Raw genomic sequence first — 21,654 nt, forward strand, 5'->3', positions numbered from 1 at the left:
TCTCACCAGAGCAGAGCAGAATCACCTCCCTTGCCGTGCTCGCCACACTTCTTTTGATGCAGCCCAGGATGCTGTTGGCCTTCTGGGCTGCAACCCCACATTGCCGGGTTTTTCATCGACCAACACCCCCAAGTCCTTCTCCTCAGGACTGCTCTCAAGCCATTCTCCATCCAGCCTGTATCTGTGCTTGGGATTGCTCAGGTGCTGGAGCTTGATGAACTTCATGAGGTTCTCACAGGCCCACCTCTCCAGCCTGTCCAGGTGCCTCTGGATGGCATCCCTTCCTTCAGGGTGTCAACCGCACCACACAGCTTGGTGTCATCTGCAAACTTGCTGAGGGTGCACTCGATCCTACTGTCCATGTCACTGACAAAGAGGTTAAACAGTATCGGTCCCAGTACGAGTCCCTGGGGAACACCACTCATCACTGGTTTCCGTTTGGACATTGAACAGTTGACCACAACTCTGAGTGCGACCATTCAGCCAATTCCTTATTCAGCAAGTGGTTCATCCATCAAATTCATGTTTCTCCAGTTTCATGACCAGTATGTCATGCGGGACAGTGTTGAATGCTTTGCACAAGTCCAGGTAGATGATGTCAGTTCCTCTTCCCTTGTTCACCAAAGCTGTAACTCCATCATAAAAGGTCACCAGATTGGTGAGGCACAACTTGTCCTTGGTAAAACTGTGTTGGTTACCACCAGTCACCACATCTTCATTCCCCGTGTGCCTTAGGAGAGCCTTCAGGAGGATCTGCTCCATGATCTTGCCAGGCACAGTGGTGAGACTGACTGGCTGACAGTTTCCTGGGTCTTCCTTTAGCTCCTTTTTGAAAATGGGGGTTATGTTTCCCCTTTTCCAGTCAGCTGGGACTTCACCAGACTGCCACGACTTTTCAAATATGATGGATAGCGGCTTTGCAACTTCATCCACCAGTTCTCTCAGGACATGCAGATGGATCTCGTCAGGTTCCATGGACTTGTGCACCTTCAGGTTCTTCAGATGGTTTCAAACCTGATCTTCACTTATGGTGCCATTTCCTCTTGTCCTATTGGCTGTAACTTGTGAGAAGAGACCCATGCCCACCTCTCCACAACCTCCTTTCAGGTAGTTGCAGAGAGCAATGAGGTATGAGGGCTCCCCTCAGCCTTTTCTTCAGACTAAACAACCCCAAATCTCTCAGCTGCTCCTTTTTGTCTGAATGTGATCTGGCTTGCAGTTTGTCCATGAGTTAATCTTTTCTTTGCTTGGTGTATCAGTTTTCAAATTAAATAATATTGTTCATTGGAAGAAGCAGAATTAAAATGCAATTTTACCAAAACAAACAAAAATTTTTTGAAGTCTTCCTAAAGACATTCCTGAAATTACTGATGTCATTACACTTCATACTTCGTAGAAACTACTAAGCAAATCAAGCTGGTTTTATTTAGTTTAAAAAGGTTTTCAAAAGATGGTTTCTGATATCGTCGTGTTTTGCTCACTGGTGTTTTCAGTTCTTATCTGTATGGGTGTGGTTAAGATGTGGATAATAAGTTGCTTCATCTGTTCTCCAAAACAAACAAGAATTCAGTTGCTTAAATTGCCTGGATAGGAAACAAGGTGCTGTTTCATGAGTTGTAGGTTTGGGACATAGGCTGTCTTTCAGCAAAAAAAGATGATTAAAAAAAATCTTTCAAAAAGATGTTAAGGTTAGAGCTGACTGGATTTTTCTGATTAAAGAGAACTGTCAGTTCATTGAAACAAAAATGTTTTACAGAAAATCTGTTTATATTAATTTTATTTTTAAGAAACCGTTTTGGAAACTTAGCAACTCATTTTTGGCCTTTAAGAATCAGGAGAATCGTAACAAGTCTAGATCATCAGAATCTATCTGAATCGTTATAGCAAAATAGAACTATGTAGTGCAAAACTGTGCTGGACTAGCCCATGACAAAGCATAACAACAGTGATCATTTTCTAGATACTAGACTCAAAATGTCTCCACTTATGTAAGGAAAAGATAATTTTAAAAAATTGTATTTTTTGGTTTTGAGAGACAGGTGATGACCTGTGGGAAACAATAGTTTCAAGGTACCTTATAGGCTGACAAGCAGTCAGTCTGTGGAAAGATTTTCTAAATAATTTCATATATTCAATCCTTCTGTCTGATATAATAAACTCCTCCACTGAAGTTATTATTTGTAAAGTAAAATTTAATGTACAAAATCTTGTTAAAAATAAAATGTGGCCATTTATATATACGGAACTTAATTGCATTAGAACTATGCTTTTCCCTTCCTTAGATGATGAAACAGATCCTGTCTTAGCAAGAATTCTGAACATCCCTTCTGTTCATATTCCGACCATAATTTCTCCTGTTACATCAGCTTCAGGAAAAAAAGATAAGTCCGTCAAACAAAAATCAGGAAAATCTCTGCCAACTACAAAGGCAAGCAGTCTCAAAACAAGCCCTCCAACACCTGATGACCTTGTAAAGCAAGAAGAAGAAAAGGTGGGAGAATAGATATTATCCAATGAACACAGAAAAGTAACAAACAAAAATTCAAATACACAAACTTACATAACAGAGACATAGATGGTTCTGAGAGGGCTTTAAGCTGTGTCTTAACAAATTCCTAACAGTTTATGGTGCTTTTAAGGACATGTTTTACTCTTCCAGTTATTCTCAGATGTAGGTTTTGGCAGCTGCTAATGAAGCTAGCCCTTATGACTCTGTGATGAAAAGCAGTGTGTCTTCCATGGTCCACATACTTTTGTCAATTTTGGCTTTACAGATACACATTTTATATTATTAATATCTCAGTGAATAAAACTGCTCTAGAAACTAATTTTTAGGTTAACCAAGTAGGAGAATGTTTCTCTGCTTTCCAAAACCTGTATTGGAAATTCTAACAAACCAGTAAATTATTTGAGACAGTTTTGCAAAAGCTTGCTCTGCAATTACGTCTTTCTAGCTGATCACAAGGCAGGGACTTGAGGAAGTTACTTTTGCCTGTAGCTGAAGTAGTTCTATCACAGGACAGTCCTTATGAAAGGATGGATGACTTTTCAAAAGCAGATTCTGAATTTCTGTTATGGAATTCTTAACACAGAATAATACAGGAATTACAGGACCATCTGTATCTGAAATGCATAGCATTTAATCTTGAACATCTTCCACAAAGCTCTATGAGAAGCTTTTTTTGCATAAAAACGTGTGAGTGGGGAAGGCTGTATCTGTTCACAAATGGGTCACAGTTCCCTGCTGCAAAATGCCTAATCTAGCTTACTTCAGGTCATTAGCTAACTATTGACAGAATATTTTAGGCAGTCACTGGAGGGTTGTTTGATCCAGTGCTCTCACAGATCAGCCAGGGTATGAGTAACAGGAAAGGTTCTCAAAGGAATATGAGAGGAATTAGTAGCAGGATGGTGGAAGTGGACGCAGGAGTTTTCTGTTTGAGATGATTTAACATCTTTCCTTTTTTACACTGTTTTCTCCAACCAACAGTGTCCCAGAAATGGACACAATTAAAATACAAGCAAACTCTAGGAGAAGGACAGAAATTAACTTGATTATTGTGAGCCAATGTAGTTACCACCTTCAGTTTAGGAAAGGACAGTCTTCTGAAAATAGGAGTAATCAGAACACAAAGCAATGAGGTCTGTAAGCAGTTTCGTGTAACACTAGAAATCTAAAATATACTGTCTGGGAAAATTCTTTAATGATATTTATGATAAAAAACTTATCCCTTTTAACCTGATCAAACAGTAACATTTCGAGATAATGTGCTTGTTGTGTGTGTTTCTTACTATCTTTCAAGACTAACTGAAACAAAGTTTAAATGATATAGTGGTGTGTTAATTTTCCTCCCTACTTGGTTCCATCTTTAATTAAGTATTGTTACAATGATGCAGTGAGAACTGCTAATAAAATGTCCTGATTCTCACCTTTAGCCAAATTTTAAGTCCGATCTACTGCATATAATAATTTTCATGAACAATTATTTTCCATTAACCCAGTTATTCCTCCCTTTTATGTTCTGCTGCTTCCACAGGATGATGTGTGTTACGTAGGGAACATGAGTGGTACCACATCTGCCATCTTTTTCTACACTGTCTTCCCTTTTGTCCTGTTCCTCAGACTTTCTCCATGGAAAATTAACACTAGTCGATCCAACTGTAGTGGCTTCCAATTCCAGAGCCATTTCATGAAACTCTACTTCAGTTCTTGTTACTGCTTTCTAGGGCACTGCCCTGAAAAAAAATCACCACTTCAGGTCTAAAGATCTGATTGTCTCTTTTTCAGAGCTATATCTTGAAAAATTGGTCTTTTGTGTACTCGAGTTGCTTTGGCCACTTCTCTCAAAATCACTCTTGCTATGCAAGTGATGTAGGGAGTTGCCAAACAACACTCAGCGTAACATATAGCAATTGTGTGGTACAAACGAACCCTACATAAACAACTTCCCCTACCATTAAAATTATGTCAGGACATCTAAGTTCCTCTTTTTCTTCCAAAAGCCTTTTTACTATTTAATTTACAATGTCTTTCATCTATTTTTCGTATTTTAATAAAAACTCTGAAAGAGAGTATCCATGTTAGTGCAAACACCCAGCTGTGTGAGTCTGCAAAAATATTCTGGAGGACAGGATTAAAATCCAAAGCGAACTATCTGGAAAATAAGATGCAATTCAGTAAGAATAAATGCTAGGTTCTACAGTTACATATAAATGATCAATATATATGAACAGAATGAGTGACAGTTCTAACAATAATAGTTCTACAGAGGTCTGAGAGTTCCAGCGGATCATAAGCTATACATAAGTCAACAATGCCATCTTGCTGTGAGAAGGGCAAAGACTACATTGAGGTGAATAAACAAGAGTAGAGCATGTTAAATATGTGAAGTTATTTTTCATTCAGGGCTGGTAAGGCCTCAGTTGAAGTATTGTGTCAAGTTATGGATACTGCACTGCAAGAAAAATGCTGGCCACACTAGAGAGTTCTAAGGAAATCACCAAGAGAGATCAGAGGTCTAGAAACATTGACTGATGGGGAAATGGTTTTGTTACAACTGAAATCTGTAGTCTCATTTTTTCTTCATTCTTTTAAAATGTGGAATAAAACTAATTCATGTTTCATTCTTGAGGTGGAAATGGAAGAAACAACTTCCCAGACACAAGTGATGTCAAATGCTCCTGCTTTCCCAAGTTTGAACGTCTCTTGTCCCAATGGACTAGTATTAACTTTCATTGGTGAAAGTTTTGGAGGTTAGTATTCTGAGCCACTGCAAAGTAAGGAATTTTAAAAGAAATTAAAATTACAGAAGAAAATTATTTCTGCTTTAATCTTTAGATATAACAATATAAATTTTTAATGTCTCAGATTGCTAAGTCTGTCATAATGTCTATTTAATAGTATTTGCAACATAAATAGTGTGTTTTATTTCAAACAAATGTAAAATCTAGAATTATAAGTTCTTGGACATAACAGATTTGAGGCAGGGAGGCAGCAACCCTAAAAAGCACTTGGGAGTCATGTTGGATCATCAGTTAAATATGCATGTATATTGAAATACTAAAGAAAAATGAGCACATTCAATTCATCAATGCATATATATTGAGGAAACTTGAGTGATAACAGGAAGATTGTTATGTTGCCTTTATCTGCACCTCATTTGGAATCGTATGTACTGTTCTTAATTCCACAAGACAAGATGTTCATATTTTGAAAGGTTCAAGGAAGAGTGACAATAATGATGATTAAAGCATTGGAAGATGTATCTTATAGTGAGCTTATGTCAAATTAATTACCAAAGAAAAGGTCAAAGGAGTGACTGGTGCCAGTCTGGAAGTAGAAAGGAAACAGAATTTTGGTGATAGCTTATAAGCACCATATACAAAGGTATTACAAATTTCAGAGGCTTGAAGCTGAAAAGTAGTACTTTATACTAGTTTTAAGTTATACTCATTTTTTAATAGTAAGAATGATTAACAAAACTAACCCAGGATGAGATGGACTCTCTGCTACTGGATATTTTACAATCAGGTTTTGTTGCCTTTCTAAAAGATATGATCGGTTTCAAACAGGAATTTCTTCACTTAAGTCCATTGGTTTATGCCATCTGGTACATACAGAGAAGACAGTCGTAACAAGCCTCTCTACCCTTATAGCTGAATTTCCTTCTGAAAACCTACAGGCTATATAGATACTTTTAAGTTTCTGTGTGTGATATCATTCTGCAGTGATTCCATTTCTCAGTGTTTTTTAACACCAACACAAGGTCAATCTTTGCACACTGTAAACTGTAGTAAATCTTGGATTTTTGTAGTCACACCATTAGGTTTTGAATCGGACAAATGTGAATTTTGCTATTGTCATCTGGTCAGTTTTAAAAACAGCTACCTACAGGTGTCATTTAATGCCTGTATACAACAAATCTGTCCAGCCCAGGTTGTATTTGAGCTACTGAGTAAGTGAAAATACTATTTGACAAGGAGTATGAGTTGAAATGCTGAATAATTGAGGTGAACAGAGCAATTATGGACAAACACATGTAGTCTCTTGGCACAACTACCATAATTTATACTCATTAGTACGCTCAATACACTGCCCTAATTTAATCTAAAAATCTTATTTGTTCAAATAGAGAAAATAGCTAACTTCAGTTTCTATACAAATTCAAACTTTGTGAAACTCAGTTACTTTTTTCACCTTTATGGGCAGTTAGGAAATTCCCCTCACCTAATGTCAGTCTTCCAAAAGTTCAGAATCCATAATAAATCCATCTTCTAATTTCCCTTGTTTTCATTTGGAAAGACAGACACCTCCACAGGAGAACGGAGAGTTTCTGAGTAGATGACTGCTTTGAATTGTTTTCTGAAAAACAGAGTCTGTCCCTTACTCTGTGAATTACAGAGGAAGCCAAGGAGGGTTAGTCTTACTCACTGAAAGTTTCATGTCTTCTGTGGACATCATGATGCTGGTGTTTAGCACTGTTTGAATGTGCACTACACAGTATTAAGTAATTCAGAACTTATTTTCAGGTTTGAAAGGTGGAGCCACTGGAGCTGAAGCTGAGAAAGAGGTGGTAAAGAAAAGGGAGGCCAAAGCAGAAGCAAAGGAAGGGAAGATTGAGAAAAGTGAGACCAAAGCAAATGAAGTAAAGGAGGAAGAAGTTATGGAAAGTGAAGAGAAGGAACATGAGGTTACAGAAGATGAAATAAAGCATGAAGACACTGAAAGAGAACAGGCCAAACAGCCTACTCTGGAAATTCTGGTTAGGCAGAGTTATCCCCAAAAGGTAAAGAACGCTCATCTATATACATCTGTGGCAAGGCAAACAGAACAAGAGGTGTCAAGAGTCATCACCGGTCAAGGAACTGTCATAAAGTACATGATGGATGGATCAACCAAGGTATGTTTTGTAGAACATGTTGTAGAATATGTTTAGATGGATCTCAGAAACCAGCTACAGTAAGATAGCCATGATTTCTTTCTGATGGCTAAAAAATTAACAGCAGTCCTAGACATGTGGAATACCTGAATACAAATCAGTATGGTGATATAGGTGCATTGCCACTGCTACCAAAAAGTCATCAGCCTTTGACCACTAAAATAGTCAAAGAATTCTCTTTACTGTTTACTTTTATAATGCCTATTTATTACTAAAGTCCTCATTAATTATATATGTGAACTTCAGCAATCAGTAGTCCTTTCTTTTTGAGATAGCTTCTTTATTTCTTGTTTTCATTTTGAGAGTCTTTTACTTTTTTCCTCTCCATCATCCACAATATTCTAGTGACACATTCCTGTGGCACATTCTTTTGAGACTTTCTATTGATGTTTTAACCTCTAGTGTGTCCTTGGTTGCTGTAGATTTTGTTTGCTGATGGCACAGTGAGTAGCAGTCCTGATTCTGGCCCTGTTCTACCACCACCTACAATTCCAGATAACGTGCAACCATTACCGGAATTGGAGCCTTCACCAGAGATCAGCACTAAGAAAGGTAACATTTTCAGTTTTGGACAGATTTAAAGTTAGCAGAGCTGATGATATTTAATGAAGGGTGTATTTCTTTAGTCTGAAAATTGTGTGAAAATGCATTTTTATCTGAACTCAGTTTCTGCATGTTGCTAATTTGTTACATTTGTATCAAATAATTTCTCTCCTACTCCAGATTTCTTTTTCTTCTAACGTGCTAGGACTCTAATAAATAAAAAGGTGTGTAAGAACTGCATTGGTAGCAGAGTGATTAAAATCAAAGTATTTTAAAATAAATCCTTGTAACTACAGTAGTGTCAAATCCTTACTTGTGTTACATAGTTTTTAGTCTTGGTATTGAGAAATGCTTCTCTCACAGAGGACTTACTGTATTTTTCCTTCTCATTGTATGTATTCCAAGGCACTTGCTACTGGTAATTATTAATTGGTTGTATGGACCTGTGATCTGTCCCAGTATAATCATTCTTACATCACTTTCTGTGACCAAGAAAGAACCAAATAAAACTTTACTTCATACCTCAGACTGTAGTCTAAGATCACTGTCAGTGCTACTTAGTGCAAAGAATAATTATGACCTGTCATAATATTAACATATAACTTCTTGGAATTATCTGAATAAAAGTTGCTGCCAAAGAGAAAAGTCTCTCAAAAAGGAGACTTTCAAGTCATCAAGTCCAATCCTTGTTCTTAGGATATTCCTTAGGGTAACTGGAAGGATGTTTGAGAACTTGCCTGGCAAACCATCTCCTAATTTTCAGTCTCAGTGTCCGTGGCCAGTGTATATCCTTTATTCCTTATCCTTTATGATCACTTTCCCACACACACCTTTCCTTTCCCCTGCTTAGTCTTGACAAATTTATAGTGAAAAGTTTCATCTTGTTTTGGCTTTTTTTTTTTTATTGCTAGGATGTATATGCTGTAAGCCTTTTAGACTCCTCTCTGGACTATGCTGTTGTTTTTTGCATACACTTAGTCTAAGTTCCTTTTCTTGAATATGGCAGACCAGAGTTCTCTATCATATTCTTTATAAGACCTCTCCATTACCTTTCACAATGGAATCTCCATCCCTTTTCTTCTGATACACCATAGGATTGTTTGCCTTTCTTGTCACCATGTTTTCACACTGATAACTTGTAGTCATTCTGTAGGAATGATACCTCCAGGTCTTTATTTTCTTCTGCAGTTGCAAATTTGTATGAAGTGTAAATTATTTTTATTTCTTTTTGCATTAGATTTCATTCTAATAGGCTGTATCAAATTCCTATTACTTTAATCTTCAAGCTCATGGAACAGTTTTGGATGCTTTTTTTTCTGTAATCCATTCAAATTTTCATTTGCATTTCATTAGTCCTTTCCAAAGTTATGTCATAATCAGATGTCGTTAGCACACTGTTTACTTTTTCTGTGTCATTAATGAACACATTAAATAAGATTAGCTCAAGAGCACACCTTGTCATTTTCCTCTAGCCTGATAAACAGTTCTTTCAATTCTGTCAAAACCAATACTCACAGAAACTATTCACTTTATTGATTTTGTCTTTTGCCTTAGAGAATACCAAGTCTGATACAGAAGTTTTTCTTACTGCAGGAAAAGGCAGTGACAAAAAAATTGTATCACGCCCAAGCAAGAATGAGTTTGAAAATACTGAACAGGATCTGGTTAATTCTGAGCAACCTAAGGAGAATCAGGCAGGAACCTGGATAACAACAACTCCATCAGGCATTCAAGTGGGCACTGAGGGAGGAAAGAGAATGGATCTGAAGCCACTCTTATTCTATCACGCAACTGACCCAGCTGATGGAACGGTATTACTATTTCTGTGTGATTATAGCACTGTCTACTAAACTAAGAGGCAAGGCTACTGTCATGTAAGTTGTAGGATTTGTTCTTTGAACATAAATCCTCCAGGCTGTGTTATTACACAGTTACTAATACAAAAGCTTTAGATTTTGAAGAAAATGTGAGTCCTTGGTCTCCAAAGTAGATAAAGTTGCAGTAATCTAGCTTTATCAGAGTTTCAGTACATAATGCCTTGTTTTACTGTTAGTCCTGTTACATATGTTACAGAGCTAACATAAATGAATACTCCTTCATTCTTTCAGGTTATGACTGTACGAGAAGATGATGTGATAATTGTTGAGAAGCTGGATGGTAGCAGAGTAGTAGATCATGCTGATGGTACTAGGATCACAACTTTTTATCGAAACTGTGAAGACTGTTTTGTACCAGAGGATAGTGAGAAAACAGGTAAAATCTAAAGGGGAGCACTCATTTCTGCTGTATCTTGTGAAGCAGGCAATTGTCAAAATACACCAAAGGTGGCTCATATCAGTAGCATAGATAACAAATCAATTAGGGCAGCCTAGGCTTAGTTTGTCTGCTTGGTCTATTTTTCCTCAGTATTCAGTGCAAAAATTACATTGTAGCAAACAAAACAAATTCCCTTCTTTCCATATATATGCTTATATGGCCCACCTTCACCATGAGACTACAGTGCCTGAGTTCTAATATGTTCATTGCCTGCTCTCCACCTACCCTGATACAACAAGCAGACTGATTGAGTCTTAACTGAATAGGTGTATAAGAACCAGGGCCTGTCATATTCTGCAGAGGTCATAGACTCACCAACCTTGGAGGTATTCAAAATCTGATTGAATATGGCTGTGAAAAATGCCACACCTAGTAGAAGTGTAACTACATTCACCTGAAACAAGTGGGACTAATTGTGTTTCTTCTGGCTGGGAATATATCCTGTATGCTTAGTTCAGTTGCTGTATAGGTTCTGTAATTAATATGAAGTGTATAGTTACTGTGTGAGTGTCAAGACTGTTGTGTTCAAACACAGTGGAAAGTTCTAGTTGTGGAACACCTCCCTGTGAGGTTTTAAACATCAAAGCAGCGATCTTGAACTGGTTTGTTTATTTATTCAGTGGGAAGGCAATGTCCATAATAACATGGCAGTTTGATTAATTTTCCCTGACTTCTGCTGCTGAAAAAGGAATTTCTTCACATCCAAAAGCTTGTATCACAGGCATAAAAAATTTCAGTGGTCCAACTTTTATGTTAAAAATGTCCAGATCATTATGGTTAGTATTGTACTCGATAAATTGAGAGTACTCTCCCGACCTCACCATCCAGAGATGGTTTCAGTCATTTTTTGCTGTTGGATTTTCGTATATTTAAGTGCACAGTCCAAAAACTTGGAGATTGCATATTGTTTACCTAACATAAAATTGTGACAGAGGATGTTATGAAGTCTGAGGGTCTTTTGCTGGGGAGATGAAGGTCCAGCCTTATGAGAGAAAAAGTAAATTGAATCCTAAGGCTTCTCTATGGTTCATGACCTCCTGTCTAGTTCTTCTGTATTAATTCTTAGATGAACCCTCGGAAGCCATCACAAGGAAAGTGAAATGTGTGCAAGTAGAGAATCCCGAGTTTGCTACTGTTGTAACAAATTGTGAGGAGGGTACCTGTTGTACTATCTTTGGAGACGGGACATCTATTATAACAAAGCCTCAGGGAACGTATCAGGTGCGAATTAATTTTTGTTTGTGACAGTGAAATGTACCTTTGTGTTCTAAGTTCCCTGCCATCAGTGTCTCTCACCTTGGCTATTTTAACTCTCTTCTCTTTAGCCTTCACAAATCTTATGATTCAATCCCTTTTGTACTCTGCCAATATTTAGACATTAGAAGCTGGCAAATGTCTCAGTTTTCAAGGAGGGTAAGAAGGAAGATCCTGGTAAGTACATGCCAGTCAATCTCACTTCACTACTTGATAAAATTATGAAGAAGATTATTCTGGGAGTAATTGAAAAACAGTTGTGAAACAATACAGTAATTGGTCATAGCCAGCCACGGGTTCAGGAGGGGCAGGTCCTGCCTAACTAACTTAATTTCCTTTTATGACAGTTTCACCCATCTAGTTGACCAAGGGAAGCCAGTAGATGTGGAGTTTTTTGTATTTTGATAAAGCTTTTGATACTATCTCTCACAGTATCCCTCTGGACAAACATCTAGCACACAGTTAGACAAGTCTACAGTATGGTGGCTGATAGGTCAGGCTCAAAGAATTACAGTAAATGGAGTTACATCAGGCTGGTGGCCAGTCACCAGTGGGGTTGTCCAGGGTACAGTTTTGGGGCCAGTACTCCTTAATGGTTTTATAAATTATCTGGATGAAGGAATGGAACGTACATTAAGTTTGTTTGACAATGATACTAAACTAGGAGCAGCTGTGGACTCCCTCGAGGGCAAAGAGGCCTTACAGAGATCTGGATAGACTAAAGAGCTGGGCAATCACCAACCATATGAAATTTAACAAGTGCAAAGGCTGATTTCTTCACCTGGGATGAGGTAATCCTGGTTTTACTTACAAATTGCAGGACGAGAAGCTGGAGAGCAGCCCCATGGAAAAAAATGCAGAGGCTTGAGTGGATGGCAAGTTAGATATGAGTCAGCAGGGTGCCCTAGCAGGAAAAAGGGCCAAACATGTCCTGGGGTGCATCAAGCACAGCATAGGTACCTGGTTGAGGGAAGTGATTGTCCCACTCTACGCTGCACTGGTGCAGCCCCATCTCAAGCATTGTGTGCAGTTTTGGGCACCTCAATATAAGAAGTACATCAAACTATTGGTGTGTCCAGAGGATGAAAGGTCTCAAGGGCAAAACTTAGGAGTTGTGGCTGAGGTGACTTGGTTTGTCCAGCTTAAAGAAAAGAAGGCTGAGGGGTGACCTCATTGCAGTCAATAACTTCCTTAGGGGAGGGCAGCAGAGGGACATGCGCTGATCTCTCTCTGGTGACCAGTGATAGGACATGAGGAAATGGAATGAAGTTGTGTCAGAGGAAGTTCAGATTGGACATTAGGAAAAGGCTCTTCATTGAGAGGGTGATTGGTCACTGGAACAGACTCCTCAGGGAAGTGGTCACAGCACCAAGTCTGTCAGAATTTAAGAAGCGTCTGGATGACATTAGAGTTATGGTTTGGTTTTAGGTAGTCCTGTAAGGAGCAGAGTTGGAATTGATGATTCTTATGGGTCCCTTACAATTTGAGATATTCTATGATATTTCCTCACAACTGTATAGTATATTTAAATCACAAGCTTAAGTTTCCTGGAGGTAAAGAAAGTATTACAGAGACTAATATTAGCCTAACTCCTGTACCTCATCTTCCCTCTAGTTCATCAAAACTGAATGACTCAGTAGTAAAGGTCTGAGAGCTCTCCTCTTTATTTGCATCTGTTCTTCATTTTTGTGGTACCTCTAAACTGAAGATTTCACCTTTCAGGACTGAACCTCTTTCCTTCTTACTGTGATAGGTTTTACCCATCAAGACAGGCTCTCTTTTCATTGATGAAGATTGCTCAGCAGTTTATACCCACGAAGTTTACAATTTAATCAGCAGGAAAGAAGAAAAACAAGCAGGGAGATACATTATGAAACACACTTCCAGCACTATCTGTGAGATGATGGATCCCAAAGGATATATTTTCAAGGTAAAATACATGGAAGGAAACAAGTTTCTACATTTTAAGTTATTTTCTCTTCTAAGCATCTCTTAAAGTCAGCTTGAAGCCACGTAGTACTTCTTAAAGTGGGCTAGCTAGCCAGAAGGAACAGTCTTCTGAAATGTTAATGAGGATGTGATAGGTTTCCCTTTTTTGGTATTTCTCTCTTTTTGGAGAGATTGAAATAAAACACATGATCTCTAGTTTATCTCACCTGTAAAATTACCTTAATTAGCATGACTTGTCTTGTAGTGAAAAATCATCTCTGCAAATGAGCATTAAAAATGAGAGAGGATGTTGGCTTTTCAAAAGGTCTATAGAAACAAGCTAATCTGCCTGGTAAGGCAAGTATAGTTGTAAAAGGAATCATTCAGTCTTCAAAGTCGTACTGATTATGCTGTGATCCTTTCACACGTAAGAGTTATTTTTAGGCTAGGAGTTCTGAGTTCAGGAAACATCATTTAAATGTCTGTGACCTACATACTGTTTTCTATTTAAAGGTTCTAATTAAAGATTCTAAATGTGACATCCATAGAGTGTACTTCCTATTGTTGCAATGGTAATCATTACCATTTTCCCAGATTCCTGTGAAAGAGCACTGAGGTTCCACTGGCCATATGCATTATAATACAGTTTTTAACCTAGTTTCCTAGTCTGAAGAAACAGTCCTCATATAAAGCTATGCTATCTGTTAATCTCTCCATAACAAATTTTGAACTGATCAACAGAGGGGTGGAAATTTCAAATATATCAAGTTCTTACAAAATCAATGCAATTCAAAGGAGCACAGGAGTTCCTTGGCATCAGCATCAGCACGTCCTGCTTTTTGTCAGCTGATACTTGGGGAACAAAGGAAGGAGGTTGAGGAGGCTGTGGGGCAGTTGAAGGTATTGTGGGAGCAGTGGTCACAGGGGACATGGGAGGCTGTAGTAAGCAAGATGAGATTAATGGTTGGTAGGGATGGCAACCAGGTACAGGTGTAATAGGACTGGTTCTTCCGCTGTCCTAGTCACACCTGAGGCTACAGCAAAATGGGCATGGACTGGGTGTGTCAGATTCAGTCCATGGACCACCCTTTGAATGACTCTGGTTTAAACTGTGTCTTCCAAAGGTATCTGTCCTTCAACTGACTACAGTAAGAGTTAGAAGCATTATTATACCTTGTGTGCGTGTACTAATGGCATGTAAGTTAATAGCCACAAGAACTAAATACTGTAGAAATTTACTCGGTATTATCATATTATATAAGACCATGTTTTTAAAGTGGATAAATGCCTAAAAAGGTACCCCTCTATACATATATACTTATATATCTATCTATATCTCTTCATATATCAATGTGTACATAGATGTGTATATATTTATACATGCATATATACACCATGATATATACACCAGTTTTTTATAGGTAGTTAGATAAATATATATAATGCATATATATAATTTATATCTCTTCATACATCAACATGTATACAAATGTGTCTATATAGCAGTGTATATTTATACAATCATCTATGTACCTATATATACACACACACCTGTATGTATATACACACTTATAGATATACAAAAACATTTATATTTATATATACACTGATATATGAGCATACATGTATGTATTTTGCAATTTTTAACTAAGATTAGCATGTAGACATAATATATATAACATGTATAATTATGTCTATATATTTGTATCTGTGTGTGTAGGTATATATGCATAGATACATATATACCTCACAGAGGTACATCAGTACCCGAATATACAGTTACCTGATTTGACCAGCAAGTGAATATTTTTGCATGAAGTTGCCTGTTGATGCCTGCAGATATATGTTGAAGACGGAATATAAGCATGGATGGCCCTGTCTGACAACTAACCATCTTTGAGCATTTATTAGTATTAGCATGTGATATTAGCATTTATGATATGGCATGTCTTTCTAGAAATGTGTGCTATTTTCACTGTCTTTTCTGTTTCTTTCTTAATTTCTTTTTCCTGTTGCTCAACCTGAAATATGTTTTTTCTGTCTCTTTCACTTGGCTTGGTCATATTACAGTTCAGCAGCAGGTTACTGTTTTAAATGTAACATGTACCTCAAGTCATTTTATATAATTTCTGTTATAGGTCATGGCTGATGGCAGCACATCTGTGTGTGTTCCTAGCACTGGCTCTGATGACAAGGAAGAGAGAAGTTCAACATCAGCGCTCCCAGAAGTTAACAAACCTATCACTTACGATGAGCATGTCCCCAGGTAAACTGCACTGGATTTCTCTCTTTGCTATACTGTATTTGTACAGAGTTTGTAGATTTGTGCTTTCTCTGTTCAGTACTCTGTATTTGCACATTTGATGTCATCATCATGGAGTTCTGTTTTCTTGTCGTGTCATCACAGTACATTTTCATTTTTGTCATCTAGAAAATAATGCCATTTGAAAGCCATTGCATTTGATCAATGTGGTGGGTTGACCTTGGCCAGCTGCCAAACACCCACCCAGCTCTCTCCCTCCCCGGCCTCAACAGGACAAGGCAGGAAAATAAGATGCAAAAAGCCATGGGCCAAGATAAAGATAGGGAGATCACTTTCCAATTACTGTCACAGGCAAAATAGACTCAGCTTGGGGAAAATTAATTTATTTATTGGCAATTAAAATAGAATTGGATGGTGAGGAACAAAGATGAAAACTAAAACACCTTTCCCCATCCCCTCTTCTTCTCTGGCTCAACATCACTGCCCTATTCCTGACCAGCAGCACAGCGAATGGGAGGTTGCGATCAGTCCATAACAGCTCCTCTCTGCTGCTCCTTCCTCCTCACACTTTTCCCCTGCTTTATTGTGGGTCCTTCCTATGGGCTCCAGTCCTTTTTGTTAAGCCTGCTCCAGCATGGGCTCTCTACTGGCTACAGTTCCTTCAGGAAATATCCACCTGCACTGGTGTGGAGCTGTCCACAGGCTGCAGGGGAATACATGCTCCACCATGTTCTCCTTCACAGGCTGCAGAGGAATCTCTGCTCTGGCACCAGGAGCACCTCTTCCCCCTTCTCCTTCCCCGACGTTGGTGTCTGCAGGGCTGTTTCTCATACTTTTTCCTTCACTTGTCACTACCTGTGCAGCATTTTGCACCACCGTCTTGGCTGTGAGGCTCAGCCGTGTCCTGCAGTGGGTCTGTTGGAGATGGCTGGAACTGTCTGTGTGCAGCACAAGGCAGCCCCTGGCCGCTCCTCACTCGGCAGCCGGGATCAGAAGGGCAGCCTAACACCTTGCCTCCTATATCTGATATGATCCAATGTGTGTGGCTGGCTATGTAGGTTCTTCACCATCTACCCAGATGGTTCTGGAACTGAGATCCTGCGGAGCAGAGATGTACACGACTATCTTGCTGAAGTCTGTAGGGATCCTGCTGCTGCTATCTTGCAGGATCCTGTCCAAGAATGTCCAGGTAGGACAATTTTATTTCATTTCTGACAAACTGAAAATAGAACTTCTGGTAGTGAAGCATGGGGAAGAAGGAGCTTGTAGGATACTCTGGGAAGCAGAGAATTAACTGAATGACACTGTGAAGGGATAAGTGAACAGACTGGCACATCTTTGTCCACTCTCAGACATGCAAACAAAAGCAATTACCAAATGCATAGATTCTCTGTGTATTTACCATCAAAAAACTTTGAATATATCACAGTATCACAGTCTTCATTAATCGTATAGCTCTATTTATCAATGGAGACAATGATACTCTGATGTTGACTAGGCCACCTATGGGGCAGATAATAGTAGATTAAGTAGATTTTTGGGTTACACTGGAAAAATGTTTTGAAGGACATTAAAATTAATCAGAAAAATAAAAAGATATAATAAATCATCTCTAATAGAATCCATCCAGTGATCAGGTTGCAAAGTATAAAATACAGTGAAGAATTTTGCATGTTCTGCATATGATGTACTTCTGAGATTAGTATACCGTAAACATAGGTCAATGGTCTGCACTTGCTTGTTTGGGATACTCCACATAACTGTTATCTAAGACTCAAAGCAAGCAGCATAGGCAGTCTGTTGTTAAACATGGTCTGAGTAAACTGAACTTGTCCAACTATTCTGTAATCACCTCAGTGATCCAATATTATGTGTAGCCACAAGTATTGCATTTTCACTTGGAGTTTTATCACTTGATAATAAGGGGTTTTTATACTTAGGTAAGTATTTTTTTTCTGGAGATCTGAGACACTTGTCCATCATTTTTGAATTTTAACTGATTCTTAGCAAAATGTGTCTTTGACCCAGATGTTTTAAGTATTACTGTCCTCCGCCCTTTGGCTGAAGCCTCTCCCTGGGTAATGAAGAAAGAACCAGAGAGTATTGTTCCTCCAAATCTTCAGTCTAAGACCCGGCACACATTTTCTCCTGTTGAGGTACAATTGTTTCAAAATATTCTTTTGCTGCTTAAGCAATAGGTGTTTGTCACAGGGTGGGGTACTGGAACTCTAAACAAGGTGACATTGTTAAGTTTAGTTTGTTAAGCAGGCAAAGCAAGGGGCAGGCAGTGTCAGGGCAAAATATAGTCACCTTGGGCTTCTTCTACTCTCAGTAAGGTGATATAGTAATTTTAAGGGGATTCATCTTGCCAGATGAAGAAGTTTTAAAATAGATAAATTGTGCCCATGAATCTATTAACTTTATCTTCTAGACCTAAGATGCTGTAAGGAGAGCATGTGCTTTTCAGTTGAGACACACATTGCCAGTATCTGTGTTTAATATACGTAACCTCTTGCTATTGTTCTTGTCTCTGTTCAGAGGAAGATTGCAGATCCCTCAGTCAGAACATGTATCTGGAGAGGTCTCTGCATTGGATCTGAAGAGCAGACGTGCTTGCCAGAACCCGTGCGAAAATGTCCTAATAAGCTGCAAATCCGTCAGTTATTCCAGTATCAGCCACTCAATGATGAACTAAGAGAAAAGCTGCAGCTTTCCCTTAAGGTAGTACAGTCACATTTATTCTTTCTTCCAGTGAGCAATAGAGAACAGACAAGTTGGGTGACATGAATTTGCAGTATACCTCTGAGACAAAAATTCTGCTACTTTTGAAGAACAATCAGTATTTCATACATAGACAGGTGCTCTAAGAAGAGTATATTTCTGAAGCAGTTCAACTGTTTTCACTCATCTCTTGTGGAACCTGCTTTTCTGTGCAAATATTGTGGGATCCAGTCCAGTACACATGACAGATAGTACACTAACAAATAGTTTTCTTTCTGTCAATATTAATATCTGTTATTTTGCATTTACCTCAATAAGGGTCTGTTTTCCTTCACAAAGCCTTCAAAACTTCAAAAAGTCGTAGAAGAATTTCTAAACTACCATAATTCTACAGTTAACTAGGTGACCACATCACTGAAATACACTCTAGTTTTGGTTATGTATTTGTTTTCATAAATCAGTACAGAACATTTCCAGGTTCAGCTCCTGAGTTCTGTTACTCTATCAATGTCTAGCAAATAGCTATGTAGCCTTCTGGCAAAGTGTGTGTCCATCTCTCATGAGTGACTCGTTCACACATGAGGTGTAGCTTGCACCTTGTTACAAGTATTCTGAGATGGAATCTGAAAGTTCTGCAGTTGATACTTGTCAGCAGCATCCTAGTCCTCAGTATTGGTATAAAACAGTGATTTATTTAATTCACATTGTGAAGACACTCTTAGAAGAGATTTTAGAGTTCAAAACTTATTATTACTTACCAATTAGAGAATAACTTCTAAAGCATAAAGAAGTGCGGGAAAAGAAAAATGTTCTTTTCTGTAGCACTTAGTGTGATTCTGGCAAAGTAAACATCTATCTAAAAACAGAGCTTCAGAATTTTTTCTGAAGCTAATTTTTCAATTATGATGTTGTAAATTTCATTTTCCCTAATAGATCAAATGGGAGGGAGATACAGATCACAAACAATGTTTGTTACAACACCTTTTATTCATTAAGCTGAAATAATATAATTGATTATTATTAATGGCAGCTATTTACTCAAGACATTCCTTTATTCACTCACATAGTTTATTCAAACTCTCGTGTGTTCACTTATACTTGCCTGGCTGGTGCAACAGTTGGGAGGCCAAACCTACCTGTCTCCCCAGAAGCAGGGAGTCTGTCTACTGATGGACCAGGGGCATCTGCATAGCTGTTGGGTATGGTCCAAGCCACACAGTTCAACGTGGATGCTAATGTGTGCTAGTGGCCTGATAAGATTCAGCAGGCTCTTGATGTCCTTAGTATATTTGATCTTGTAGATTCAACAGTATTGCTAGTCTTCAGAGTTGCTTAGTCCTTGGTAAACTTTCACCTGCTGCCTTCTCAGCATGTACTCCTCAGTTTGACCTGCTGGGATTTTAAAAATTATTTCTCCATACAAACATTTACATATTTATATAACGCACTCACACAAATTCACAGAAAGGGCCTTTATGATATTGAGAAGCAGCACATATGTCCATTACTTCTACAAACTCTTTGCTCTATATATGTTACTGTCTACCTCTGCAAAGATAACATCTGCATCTTTCTTGTTCTTTTTCATTGTTCCCTCAGGAATACATAGACAATATTTTAAAGCAGGAAAATGAGCTGGAAGAGATGAATGTAAAAGAACCAAGAACAGAACAGGAAAAGGAGAATGCTGCGAGTCTCCTTGAACAGGTTATGGTGGGAAAAATGCAATTTTTAACTGCTTTTTCCAACGAAACCCTTATATTGCATTGGAAGTATCAGCCTTAAAACACATCATTATCCATTAATGAAATAGCGAGTGCTGGTATAGTACACTGCCAGTTCTGCTGGAGTTTAATGGTGAAGCAGAGCCATCCTCAGCATTCAGCTGTATTTCAGTTGTATTTCAACCACAGCCACCTCCATACTAAGAGTTTAAACCCTGCTTTTGGGATAATCCAAAAACAACCTAGAGGAATATTGTTATTACTGCTGAGCAGCATTTATATTTTTTTGAAAATGTACTCTGCTGATTTGCACAAATAATTAAAGCATGAAAAGAAAAGTGAGTGGAATAAGTAATGGTAAAGGTGGGTAAGTAGAGGAAGAGGAGCTTGGGGTAGCAGTCAGGAAATAGTGAGATTAGTGGTAGAATGAGTGGTAAAAAATTAGAAAAGTTCAAGCAGCAGAAGTGGGTGGAATGAATTAGGATGAATGAGAGAAACACTGCTTACTTCTTCTGTAAAGAGTGATCAGCTTGCTCTATCACAGTTCTTTAAATAATTTGTTTCCTACAGCTTCCTTTAAATTTGTTGCCTTGCACGATGTGAATTCACACACCAGATTTTCAGTAGTTATTGAACAGTTTCATTTTTTAGTCTAATTTAGGAAATACTTTTATTTCCATTCAATCAAGTAACATGCATGTAGTGAATACAAACATACTGAATTTCAAATCTGACAGTTGAAAATTAAGATCTAGCAATGTTAGTTTAAATATTCACTTCCAGATGATCTACTGAGCTTTCAAATGTTTGAAATTTCACATTGGGCAACTCTTTTCTGAGCAGTAGAGTCTCACTGTGGACCTGCTTTGAGTCAGGGATCAGTATCACACTCCTCTCAAGTCTCCACTGTTCCCTAGCTTTGTTACAACCTAGACTACCTGGTCACAGGAACTCTGGTTTCCAGTTAACTCCTTCAGGGACAGCATAAGAATAAAGAACTTAGAGGCTCTTACCCCTCAAACACTTTACAGTAAACCAACCACAAGAGATCCCCTCAGTAATGAAGCCTACGAATTCCTTAACACATTTCCCATCTGACTTCTTGTGTCTATGAGTTTTAGATTTGGTTCAAATCCTTCACAGAAGGATTTCAGTTTTAAAATGAAGTGGAATAGTTGATTGAATAAACAACAACCATATGAAATATTAAGCTATCTATGAAGTAAGTCATGAATAAGAAAACAAATACCTCTTTAGAGCGAGGAAATTGTACTTAGTTTCCTTTTTCACCAACTCATGTTTTCTAACACACTGAATTACCTCCATTCTTGTAGTCTTGTTCTGAGGTAACAAGATAACACTTGTTTAGGATAGAAATCCTTTGAGCAGGATGCTGTTGTTTTGAGGTCTTTCTCACATGTTCACAGTTACTCCTTCTTTATTGCAGTCTTTCCCTGACTGAGAG

At 38.2% G+C, this 21,654-nt stretch overlaps 1 protein-coding gene across 1 annotated transcript in view; it reads left to right on the forward strand.

Moving 5' to 3' along the window:
- Window positions 1-2,282: 2,282 nt before the first annotated feature.
- The window catches only part of LOC104542191 (sperm-associated antigen 17-like), a gene marked incomplete at both ends in the record, with an annotated part of 32,781 nt that continues 13,409 nt past the window's right edge, over window positions 2,283-21,654 (forward strand). The window contains 13 exons of the mRNA XM_010186413.1: window positions 2,283-2,491; window positions 5,133-5,253; window positions 7,030-7,400; window positions 7,862-7,991; window positions 9,576-9,793; window positions 10,091-10,235; window positions 11,365-11,519; window positions 13,306-13,482; window positions 15,620-15,747; window positions 16,803-16,933; window positions 17,773-17,900; window positions 18,283-18,465; window positions 20,065-20,178. Of these exons, the coding sequence (XP_010184715.1) occupies window positions 2,283-2,491; window positions 5,133-5,253; window positions 7,030-7,400; window positions 7,862-7,991; window positions 9,576-9,793; window positions 10,091-10,235; window positions 11,365-11,519; window positions 13,306-13,482; window positions 15,620-15,747; window positions 16,803-16,933; window positions 17,773-17,900; window positions 18,283-18,465; window positions 20,065-20,178 (2,210 nt within the window). The remainder of the gene's footprint in view (window positions 2,492-5,132; window positions 5,254-7,029; window positions 7,401-7,861; window positions 7,992-9,575; window positions 9,794-10,090; window positions 10,236-11,364; window positions 11,520-13,305; window positions 13,483-15,619; window positions 15,748-16,802; window positions 16,934-17,772; window positions 17,901-18,282; window positions 18,466-20,064; window positions 20,179-21,654) is intronic.

The sequence above is a fragment of the Mesitornis unicolor genome, unplaced genomic scaffold (assembly GCF_000695765.1).
Source record: "Mesitornis unicolor isolate BGI_N332 unplaced genomic scaffold, ASM69576v1 scaffold16806, whole genome shotgun sequence".
NCBI classification, from domain to species: Eukaryota; Metazoa; Chordata; class Aves; order Mesitornithiformes; family Mesitornithidae; genus Mesitornis; species Mesitornis unicolor.